Raw genomic sequence first — 12340 nt, forward strand, 5'->3', positions numbered from 1 at the left:
CTCTGGACGAGCTGCAGAGATCTACAGCTCAGGTGGGGGTAATCTGTCCATAGGACAACTATTAGTCGTGCACTGCACATAGTTGGCCTTTATGGAAGAGTGGCAAGAAGAAAGCCATTGTTAACAGTAAAGCATAAGAAGTCCCGTTTGCAGTTTGCCACAAGCCATGTGGGGAACACAGCAAACATGTGGAAGAAGGCGCTCTGGTCAGATGAGACCAAAATTGAACTTTTTGGCCAACATGCAAAACGCTATGTGTGGTGGAAAACTAACACTGCACATCACTCTGAACACACCATCCCCACACTATTAATGATACCAAATCTGGACTCCCAGTTGCTACACACTTTCGGTCCAACGGACACAGCATGGATGATCTTCGTGTCACTGCCCTGAAGGGCGGCTTCAAAACGTCAAATGACCGATTAATAGCAGAAACAAAATTTATAAATTGTTTCAAAGCTGTGCAGAAGGGTTTGAATAAGGACAACAACTTTCTATATTGGTATGAGATTGATGATATATGAACTGTCTCAGCCACCCTAGCTGAACTTGTGAACTAAGAATTTACGATACCTCTGGGTCAATCCTAATACCAGGTCTGTGAGCAATAAAGTAAACAAGGATCCTTATCTTACCCCATTTAGATGGTCTGTTTGTATTAAGGCATCTTCATGATGTATTTATGCTTGAAAAAAATATCTGTTTTCCCTTTTGATGTTGCATGTATATAAGCTGTCTGTACCACCAGCTTACAAACTAACAGGATGTAAACCTGACGAAGGCTGCAAGGCCGAAAGCTTGTTCATTCTCATTCTTATTCATTTGTAGTTAGCCAATAAATGGTATCATCCTGATTTAAAACTTCTTGCTTTTACTGATGGCTAACACGGTACAATACCCTACTGCTACTACTGTCAAATATGGTGGTGGCAGCATCATACTCTGGGGGTGCTTCTCTTCAGCAAGGACAGGGAAGCTGGTCAGAGTTGATGGGAACATGGATGGAGCCAAATACAGGGCAAGCTTGGAAGAAAACTTCTTGGAGTCTGCAAAAGACTTGAGACTGGGGCAGAGGTTCACCTTCCAGCAGGACAACGACCCTAAACATAAAGCCAGGGCAACAATGGAATGGTTTAAAAAAATAAACATATCCATGTGTTAGAATGGCCCAGTCAAAGTCCAGATCTAAATCCAATCCAGAATCAGTGGCAAGATCTGAAAACTGCTGTTCACAAACGCTGTCCATCTAATCTGACTGAGCTGGAGCTGTTTTGCAAAGAAGAATAGGCAAGGATTTCAGTCTCTAGATGTGCAAAGCTGGTAGAGACATATCCTAAAAGACTGGCAGCTGTAATTGCAGCAAAAGGTGGTTCTACAAAGTATTGACTCAGGGCTGAATAATTATGCACACCCCACTTTGCAGTTATTGATTTGTAAAAAATGTTTGGAATCATGTATGATTTTCGTTCCACTTCTCACGTGTACACCACTTTGTATTGGTCCTTCATGTGGAATTCCAATAAAATTGATTCATGTTTGTGGCAGTAATGTGACAAAATGTGGAAAACTTCAAGGGGGCCGAATACTTTTGCAAGGCACTGTATACTTAATACCAAATGTAGCAGATCATTCTAAGGTTTCCTACAGACCTTGCATGTATGTTTTAGTTATAATCATTAACTCTATGGCTGTCCACACTCAAGACACCCAAGAACCATAATTTATGAGTTGACCAAACCTTGGAAAATTCCAGATAAGTTTGTAAAAGCTTAAAGGGACCCGAGCACTAAATAAAATCAAAATCTGAACTTACCTTGGGCTTTCTCCAGCCCCCCGTAGGTCGGGAGGTCCCTCTGCGTCCTTCTGGCTTTTCTCCCAGGCCCTGCTCAGAAATGGCTCCCGGCGACACTGGGACTGAGTGTCGGGCTCCTTCTTCCAGAAAGATAATGTCAGTTGTCACCACGCCGGCCGCCTTGAGCCATCACGGTGGCCGGCGTGACAGTACTGCGCATGCGTGGTTTAATCGTGCATGCACCGTACTGTCACGCCGGCCGCTGTGATGACGCGAGGCGGCCGGCGTAGTTAGTGACGTCTGACATCATATTTCTGGAAGAAGGAGCCCGACACTCGGTCATAGTGTCGCCAGGAGCCATTTCTGAGCAGGGCCTGGGAGATGGGCCAGAAGGACTCAGAGGGACCTCCGGACCTACAGTGGGCTGGAGAAAGCCCCAGGTAAGTTTAGATTATGATTTTATTTACTGCTCGGAGTCCCTTTAAGAGATGACAATTTCATTTAGTTTGTGTATTTACAAGTTTATTGGGAGGAATTAAAATAAATGAATTGTCAAACAAATAATTATCTTGAAATTGATAGTTAAATGAGCTAGTTAATTTTCACCTTTAGTCACACCTTTCAATTCTTGATTGGTTTTTGTTAGCCTGGGGGTTGAGTTATAAGTTAGTTAGAGGGGTATAAATTAAGAGTGCATGAGACACACTCTCATCCTCTAAAAGAAGGGACATACTTTCAGACACACTCTGGAAAGAAAGGACAAACTCTCGAACACACTCATCCTCTGAACGGAAAGAAGGGATCCCAGACTCTCAGGCCCTACCAGCCTTGAGGCCACTCCCAGATCGGGTTAGCAGTGCAGGCCTGGCAAGATTCCTTATTCCATATTATTGGTAATTGGTATACATTTTAATGATATCAAAGCCAACTAAGTTAGGGGCTTGGGTTCTTTGTGATTCTATACCTTGTATAGAATACCCTGAACATGTGACCTTCCTGGAATTGCAACTAGGAATATCCATGTTGGATTTGGGTTAATTTTTCTCTACATTTTTTATTAATATATGTTTTTTTTCCAAGCCTATAACTTGATAGGGAGATAGAGATTGGTTGATATAAAAGTTTCATTTAAAGATCAGGTCATAATTTCATATATTTTCCTTTGTTTTAAAATCAGATTATTTTTTATAAAATAGGGGTTTACAGCCCAGTAAACTTTAAACTTGTTTGTATAAATTGAGGTTTTTAGATCAGCTAGATCTGCTTCCATATTTTTCCCTTGTTAGATTGTGCATTTCAATCAAGCCTTGCAAGTAAGATAAAATGTATGCCAACTTGTGGTTACACGGCCTATTGTGTTTTTTTGATTTTATCGGTTAATATCTGTGGTCAACTTTGCTCTGAAGTGTATAGTCAGCTTATACCGAGAAGTACCTTGTGGTGATTAATATCTGGTGGTTATTGTAGGATTCCTATAATTTGATTTGTAATTATTCTGACAACTTTTGTATATTTAATAAATTAATTATTTTAAAAGTAAATAGTTGTACTTTTCACTCTTTGTACCAGTAGCTTGAGAAACTCGCTATAAGAACTTAAAGAGAATCTGTACTCTAAAATGCTTACAATAAAAAGCATACCATTCTATTCTTTATGTTCTCCTGGGCCCCTCTGTGCTGTTTCTGCCTCTCCCTGCTGCAATCCTGGCTTGTAATTGCCAGTTTTAGGCAGTGTTTACAAACAAAAGACATAGCATGTGATAGGCTCAGATAAGCAGAGTCTGTGACTCATACAGAGCTTGCAGAGGGCCTGGAGAGGGTGTGTATAGCGTCTATCCAATTACAAGCAGCACAGCAGACAGAGGAAAGCAGATTAGATTATATAACATAGATAATACAGCCACTGTGCAACTAGGAAAGGCTGCAGTAAGCCAGAGCACATTACAACATGTATAGGAACTTATAGGATAGAAGAAATAAGGCTGAAAATTTTGTTACAGAGTCTCTTTAAGGTTGGGCATTTAATATAGTAAGACTCCTCATTATTTTTGTAGGAGGTCTTGGCTTTTGATTTTATACATCCTGTTATAGTTTATATGACTGTATTGTATAAAAACTCCTGACAAGACTGGCTAAAACTTCCTATATTCATGCATGAGTAGCTTTGGCAGCCTCTAAGACAGACCAGAGCGGCAGGAGAAAAATGTGATTGGCTGCCTCTGCCGGCTTACGCCACATCCCACAGCATCAACAAGGATTGGGGAGATCACTCACCTGTTTCCCAGAATCCTCCATGCCTTGTACAAACTCCAGAGACTGTACAGTGGCAGATCGGATGGTGTCTGTCCTCCCCAGACGAAACATTCGCAGAGAGGCACTTTCATATGTGGCACAGGATCCTCCATACATCCTTGAAAATTAAGATTTAAGTATTTAACATTCGTTATGTAAATCAAATACATTCAGATGGGAAATTCAAATATTTACCCCAGTTAAAGCGGACCTGAACTCAGAACTTCCTCTCTGCTCTAAAACATACGTAACAGCATAATGACCTTTAAAGAAAAACATTTCTTTGTCACAGCTGATACAAATACTGCACTAAATATGCAGTATGGCTACCTTCTGCTTTCATGGAAGCAGACATATTGTTAACATCCTGTGTGTACCAATTACCTCTCTGCCATGGCAGGAGCTGAGTAATCAAATTATAACTTGTGATTAGTCACAGATGAGGAAGAATTAAGACAGGCTAAACTCTCTAAATGCATACAGGGGGCATTTCTCTAGGTTTTCCTTCTGTCCTGTGCAAGAGCTCATGTCCACTTTAAGAGCAGAATCCCAACTGACTAGATGCTCTTTATTCCAATATTTTCAGCTATGAATGCAGTATATTCTCAGCTAGGTTTTTGAAACACTTATAGCAAACCTAAAGCTAAATTTCAATAAAAAAAACCTACTTACCTATAGAGAGGGAAGGCTCTGGGTCCTATAGAGCATTCCCCTTCCTTTCCTGGTCCCTTTGTTCCACTGCTGTCAACACCGTTTAAATCTCTTGCCGTGGAAGTCTCTGGAAGTCTTCAGGAGCTTGAGTGCTCCTGAAGATAGGAGGCTCCATACTGCGCATGCGCAAGAGAGCGAGCTCACGCAGGTGCAATACAGAGCCACCCATCGTCGGGGGCACTCTGGCTCCCAAAGACATCTGAAGCCTCCTGTGGTGGCACAGAGCAGTCTTCGACCCTATGGAGGAGCAAACCCAACTAACACCTGTGCTCATACACGTAGAGGGAGGCAGCGGAGAGGTTGTGGACGATCGTGGAAGCCTCTGGAGCATCCAGTGGTCAGGTTTTTTTCTCTAAGGTTTCACGTTTACTTTACCACAGTAAAAACTTGAAAGGTTTTTTCTTTTAACTTTCAAATACAAAGTAAGACTGAGATTTTAGGAAAGTCCTATTTAGGAATAGCACTATACAGGTAGTACCTGACTTACAAATATCCAATTTATGAATGACACCCCAATACAAATGGCCCGAAAAGTAGGAAAAAAAATGCAAAAAGATTTTGCTTTTGAGAAAATCGATTTTTTAATAAATGTTTTAACTGTAAGAGTTTTCTGAATGAATTTGATACACTATTACAACCGCAGTTCCCAGCCCTACTGAATTCTATGTTGTGCGGGATTTTTAATTTGTACACAGATGGCGTTACTTTGGGACAAAAGCAAGTAGGATAACTGTTCAGGCAATAAAAGAGTAGGGAAACATTTTTATTGAATGTTATGCCAGACTGTGTTCCCACTTCAAGGGAAAGCAATATATATTTATACCAGATAACAACCTGATTTCCCTGTGAATTTGTGGGTAAAAGAGAATGATACCCACTTTTACTCACCGATAATAAGCCAGCTGCAGCGCCACCTGGATAAAGGCATCTGGACTCAACTTCTCTGACTTGGGAAAGTTTTTCCCAAACTTATCAAAAACGAAGACCTTAACGTCCAGATCGTGAACCATGCTGGAAAACAAAACAAAGAAAGCAATAGTTTTAACTGTAAATCCAGTAAAATAACATGTGAAACAAGTGAATGGGAACCGCATTTAAAAAAATTAGACAGATACTTACTCAAGGAGAGTGAAGGCTCTGGGTCCTATAGAGCCTTCCGGCTCCTCCCCTGGTCCCCTCGATCCAGTGCTGGCTTGCCGGTAGCAGTATTTGACTAAATTAGTCAAATACTGCTTTATCCGGCCGAAGGAGGCTTCAGAAGTCTTCAGGGAGCCCGAGTGCTCCTGAAGAAGGGCGGCCCTGTACTGCACCTGCGCAAGCACGCTCTCCTGCACGCTCACGCCTGGGAGGACACAGCTCCTGAAGACTTCCAAATACCCTTTCGACGGGGGATTGAAATGGGGGGAGCCAGCACAGGATAGAGAGCACTGAGAGAGGAGACGGAAGGCTCTATACGACCCAGAGCCTTCCCTCTCCTTAGGGAAATATTTGCTTCATTTTTTTTTTAAATGCGGTTCCCATTCACTTTACAGACCAGTACTTACATATTTAGGTTTTGTTTGGCTTTTTCAATATCGTTTTTAACTTCCGGTGTGATGTTAAAGCGAAGTTTCTTCGGCATTGGTAAGGGTATCATCGGTGATCTAACCAGATCTGGCTTTTTCCTGCAGAGCATAAAATAAAGATGAAACTAGACTTTGGTTTGGTGCAGTAAGTGCAAACATTTTCCTTAACTATGGCTATAAGTCTTTAAGCAATCCTGAAATGAAAGTAAAACTTATGAGATAACTAATTAAATATTTAGTCCTAATCCTAAAAAGTACTTTTTTTTAGAATCACAGTCCAATTTTGTGTTTAACTTCTTGCAGACCGCCTAACGCAGAATGGCGGTGGGTCCGTGGCTCTCTTGTTCCTTCATGAAGCATGTATGCGTCATCTTGCGAGGAACGAGATTTGACGGGAGCTCGCGATCGCACGAGCGCCCACTCACGTCAGTGTGCACAGTGGGCCCCAGTGATCAGCCTGCCAGCCAATGATTGTCGCTGGCAGGCTTTTTTTTAAAGTTATTATATATTAAAGTATTTATATAGTGTTCACATCTTCCGCAACGCTGTACACCGACCTCTACTGCACCTGCAGTCCACGTTGTCAGCAGCGTACTGTGCAAGCACAGTAGTTCTGCGGCTGCGCAGTACGCTGCAGATAACGTGGACTTGATTCACGCAGGCGCAGTAAGGACGACCTCAAGGTCGGCCTCTGCATCGGCGGGGACCCCGGGACGGCAGCTGCAAGCGGAGATGCTGCGTGGGACATGTCGGCTTCAAGGGGCTGGAGGAAGCCCCCGGTAGGTATTTCATGGGGCAGGAAATTTGCTTGATGTTTCCATTAACTGTCCCTCGGAGGGGCTCACAATCTAATTCCTACCATTGGCATATGTTTATGTATGTATAGTGTAGTATATGTGTCGTAGTCTAGGGCCAATTTAGGGGAAAGCCAATTAACTTATCTGTATTTTTTTTTTTTTTTTTTTTTTACAAAATTTGTCTTTTTTGTTTAAATTAAACTAAACTAAATTAAACTAAAAATAGCAGCAGAAATCGAATACCACCAAAAGAAAGCTCTATTTGTGAGAAGAAAAGAAAGTAAAATTCATTTGGGTGTTTAGTTGTATGACTGAGCAATAAACCTTTAAAGTTGTGAAGTGCCAAAATGTAAAAAATGGCCTGGTTATTAGAGGAGTATAAACCTCTGGGGCTCAAGTGGTTAAAAGCTAAAAATTTAAGTTTACTGTTTTCATTGTCTCAGCTAAATGACACTCTTTTAATATTTTACAGCTCTCATCTCTTGAACGTTTCACCTTTTTTATCTATTCCATGCGCTCAAAAGTGTTTCTCTGTCCAGCAAGAGGTTTATGGCCTTTATTTAGCTATCGTTGAGAGTTAAGCTCGCCACTCACTAGATTACCACACGATGCAGCAAAATTCCTTCCAATTTTGAAATTGAAATTGTTCAAACTGCAGCGTTGCTCTGCTTGATGCAACATTATGGCCCTCAATCGACCACTGCTCCTCCTCGTGATTTTCTGTCCTGTCCGATCAATAGTCATGATCAATTTTTGGTATCAACTGACCAAAATTTTGACCGATAGTTCAAGTTGCGGCACAGATTTCCGTGAGATTCGATCAGAGTGAGCACAGGTAACTAAGTACGCAAACAATCGAAAGTTTAAAGTGGTTGTAGTTTTGAACAGTGTGAAAAGGAGATAGAGACTTTTCCAGATTTGTAATGCTGTCTGACTCCCCATAAGAGTCTCCCTCCCCTCCTGTCCCTGGGATCTGCATGGCTTTTACCATGTACCCTGGTGACCTCAAGGTATAGGAAAAGCAATAAAATCTCCTCTTTTTGGCTTGGGAGTGACGTACTCCAATTTACAGTATTGCCACACTGAGGGACCTCCAATAAGCAGCTTCTGCATGTAAGTAGGTGTGTGCGCACCTGTGTGGCTTGCACTTGCACTTTGGTGTCCTCTCTTCATCCTCTCATTAAGAAGAAGAAAGCCTCTATATCATACATGTCAAACTATGGCCCTTGGGCCAAATCTGGCCCTTGGAGCCATCATATTTGGCCCTCAGGTTGTTACCCTACTTTGCATTATGTTGGGCCCACTCAAGACCACCAGAGAAGCTATATTGGAGGGGAAGCCCTAGATCACTAGGGAAGCCATAAAGGAGAGGGAGGGGGAAGCATTAGACACCAGGGAACTGTATAGGAGAGGGAAGGGGGCCACTACACACCAGGGAACTGTATAGGGGAAGGAGGGGGCTATTATACACCAGGGAACTTTATAAGGGAGAGAGGTGGCCACTAGACATTGAGCTCGACCAGCGACTTGGTCCCAGAGCTCAATTTCGGCCCACTCTGTATTTGAGCGTGGCACCCCTGCTCTAGACCATGCATAGGCTTCCCACGTCCTCCTAACCCCCACCATTGCCACACGCGGACCTCCAAAGGAAATCCAGCAAAAGCATCTCGCATTCCAGATCACTCTCCTTTTCTTCATGCACGAGTGTGGCCATACAGCCGCACTTGCACAGTATGCCGGATTCCATGCTACAGCGCAGGTGTGTCGTAGTCGCGCAGGTGCAGCATGGCCGTGCATGAAGAGGAGCAGGAGGGTCCCGGGCAGCGGCGGTGGATTGGGGGAGGCGGTGGGAGGATCCAGAGGCTTCTCTCCTCTTAGACTAGTATCTTTTTTTTTATCTTATAGTTGCCTCAGGTTTGCTTTAAGTGTTAACTTGGATCCAGTAACCCAGCATGTTGGTCAGTATGCATTTCAGCATGTATACTGTATACCCTGTATATACAGATAGTAGTAGGAGTGGAGGTGCCAGGTTACTAGGAGAGTGGGGCGGGGTTTATGATTACATAAGTGGTGATGCTGTTTCACTGGCAAGGTACAAAGGACATCTTTCCATCACCCCTGCCCACCCACTAGTCTGTGCCGTAAACAAGCTTGGGAGCGACAAACGGCTGTTGGCCAGTCACTATCCCCGTGCGTCCACAGGTCTGCTTCAAGTGCTGCTGCTTCTGTCTACTCATCCATGAGCGCAACTTGCCTAATAAACGCGACATCATTCAGTGCTGGCCTCTCCAAAATAAAGGAGTACTGTACAACCCTGCAGCCTTGTCAGAATGGATAATGAAAGCACTGGAATCTAGAACAGGGACACCAATATTTCTGTCTGCAATACCGCTGCCAGCAGCCAGGGGGAGTCAGTGCAAGAGAATGCACAGCACAAGCGCTCTGCATTCACTAGGCTTACCCCAACATAAACAACACAGTGTAATAAAACATTACATGTGGGTTTAACCACTCGAGGACCAGAAGTTTACACCCCCCTAGTGACCAAGCCATTTTTTACATTTCAGCACCTTTAACAGTTTATTGCACAGCCGTACAACTTAGCATCCAAATTAATTTTACCTCCTTTTCTTGCCACTAATAGAGCATTATTTTGGAGGTATCTGATTGCTGCTGCATTTTTTTTTCTTTATATATAAAAAAACCCTATTTTTTTCCCCTCCCTTCCCCCTAAATTGGCCCTAGACTACGATCCATGCACTGCATGATACATACATAGGCATCACCCTATGATGGGTATCAGATTGTGAGCCACTCCGAGGAACAGTTAAGTGACAATGCTGTCCCCTGTACGCAGCGCTAGATAACAGCGCTGTACACATGTGTTTGTTTTTTTCCGTTAATTCAGCCTGGCATGCACTAAGCTAATCACAACATAAACCACACAGTATAACAATACATGTGGGTTTAAGCAGCTCTTTATGTATTTGCAAAAACAAGATGATATCCTCTTAAGCCTCATCTACACAGTACAATTTTCCATCAGATTGGATCTATTAGACGGATCTATTAGATAATTTCCAACTGGTCCAATCGGATTGCGTTCGATTTTGCAATAGGTTTTGGGTACTTCTCAAAGCAAAATCTATCGCAAAATTGATCTAAAACAATTTGGATGTCTACTCACAATGCAATTTCTTTTTTAGATCTATCTAACAGATCCGTCTATCTGATGGAAAATTATACCGTGTAGATGAGGCTTTAGGTTCAGGATTTACAACATCCTCCAATGTTTCAATGTGGGCTAACTTTTACAGCAGCCAAAGTGGACACAATGAAATCTTATGGAAAAAAAAGGAGAAAACTATTGAAATTCTGATTGGACTGGACAGAAAATCTTGATTGAGCATGGCGGAAGATTGTTGCTAGATCAGCGGCCCATAGTGTAGAAATGCATCAAACAGCACAATGCTGTGGTTTGTTAGATTTTCAATAGATTTCATGCTGAAATCTGTTGAAAATCTATAGGTAGTATGTGATTGGGAGGCAATCTATGAGTGTTTGGCCACCTTAATAGTAAGGAAATGACTTCTACAACACAAAAGGGTGTCCATTCGAAGGTGTCTTATCTCTCTCTGGATATACACATAACCGGAAAAATGAAATCCTTCCAGAAATAGTAACAGGAAATAAGATTCTTACGTGTATTCAACTACATGATCAAGCAAGGCCACGATAGGAGGTCCTTCCGCAGGTGCGTGTTCATACACCAGGCCACATGAGCCATCTTCTGCTACTATAAACTGAGGAGAAACAAGATATAATAAGCTACATGATCACATTTTATATATCTCTTATGAACACGAAGACTCCTTTCAGTTACATCAGCCAAACAGTGTGATTGGAACTCTCCTGATATCGGGTCAAACAGTACAAGTCAAACAAATCAGGAGTAAAATAGTGCAGGGTGCTCTTCAGCCTCTGAATAAGTACTTAAAGAGAACCCGACGCGGGGTTCTTACATCGCAATCCTTATACAAAGTCTGGGTCTGCCTATAGAGCCCAGCCTCTGTTGCTAGTTAGTTTCCTCCAAAGCCCCCCCCCCCGCGCGCTGTCAGACCCCATAAAAAACACAGCCGAGCTGGCGACACGCAGCGTGTCGCAGCCGGCTGTGTTTATCTCACTAATGTCAGTCTCCGCTCTCCCCCGCCTCCTGAATCGCTCCGGTCCCCGCCCACGTCCCTTCCCTCGCCGCTGATTGGAGGGAAAGGACGAGGGCGGGGACCGGAGCGATTCAGAAGGCGGGGGAGCAGCCGAGACTGACATTCATGAGGTAAACACAGCCGCATAGCGCGGCTGTGTTTTATGGGGACTGATAGAGCGCGCAGAGGGGGCTTTGGAGGAAACTAACTAGCAACAGAGGCTGGGCTCTATAGGCAGACCCAGCCTCTGTATAAGGATTGCGATGTAAGAACCCCGCCTTGGGTTCTCTTTAAAAGTATACCTTCCACTTTCTCACATATGAACTAAACAAGAAATTATTGTTAAAGTGGACCTGAACTCTTGCACTGGACAGAATGAAAACATAAAGAAATGCACCCTGTATGTACAAGTAATAGGAGTTCAGCCTGTCTAAATCCTTCGCATCTGTAACAAAGCACAAGTTGTAATTTGATCCCTTAGCTGTATCAGCTGACTGCCATGGCAGAGAGCCAAGTAGAAACACTGCAGATTTTTTGCAGGATTTGTATCAGTTGTAACAAAGAAATGTTTTTCTTTAAAGGACTTCCGAGGGGGACTATATAATCCTTTTTTACTCCCCTGGGGCTTCTTCCAGCCCCTCGCATCAGTCTCAGTCCCTCGCCGCAGCTCCGGTGGTCCTCGGTGTCCCCGACCGGCCGGCCGCAATGATCGTGACCCGCTAGCGAGATCGGCTCTTCTGCACCTGCACTCATATGCTCGTGCGTCCACGTCATCTGTGAGTACTGTGCCTGCGCAGTAGTTGTGCACAGGCGTAGTACGCGCCAGATGACGTGGACGCGGGGGCCCTCATGCGCAGAAGAGCCGACCTCGCTGGCGGGTCATGATCATTGCAGCCAGCCAGCCACAGAGGACCACCGGAGCTGCGGCGAGGGACTGAGACGGCTGCGAGGGGCTGGAAAAAGCCGCAGGTGAGTAAAA

The 12340-nt window shown here is 43.6% G+C and overlaps 1 protein-coding gene across 2 annotated transcripts in view; it reads right to left on the reverse strand.

The window, feature by feature from the left end:
• Window positions 1-12340, reverse strand: part of CRAT (carnitine O-acetyltransferase) — an 84714-nt gene that overhangs the window by 10444 nt on the left and 61930 nt on the right. For both annotated transcript variants that reach the window (XM_068248479.1, XM_068248478.1), the window contains 4 exons: window positions 10862-10962; window positions 6342-6461; window positions 5686-5808; window positions 4069-4204 (listed from right to left, as the gene is read on the reverse strand). In XM_068248479.1, coding sequence (XP_068104580.1) covers window positions 4069-4204; window positions 5686-5808; window positions 6342-6461; window positions 10862-10962 — 480 coding nt within the window. The remainder of the gene's footprint in view (window positions 1-4068; window positions 4205-5685; window positions 5809-6341; window positions 6462-10861; window positions 10963-12340) is intronic.

This window comes from Hyperolius riggenbachi, chromosome 8 (assembly GCF_040937935.1).
Source record: "Hyperolius riggenbachi isolate aHypRig1 chromosome 8, aHypRig1.pri, whole genome shotgun sequence".
Lineage (NCBI taxonomy): Eukaryota > Metazoa > Chordata > Amphibia > Anura > Hyperoliidae > Hyperolius > Hyperolius riggenbachi.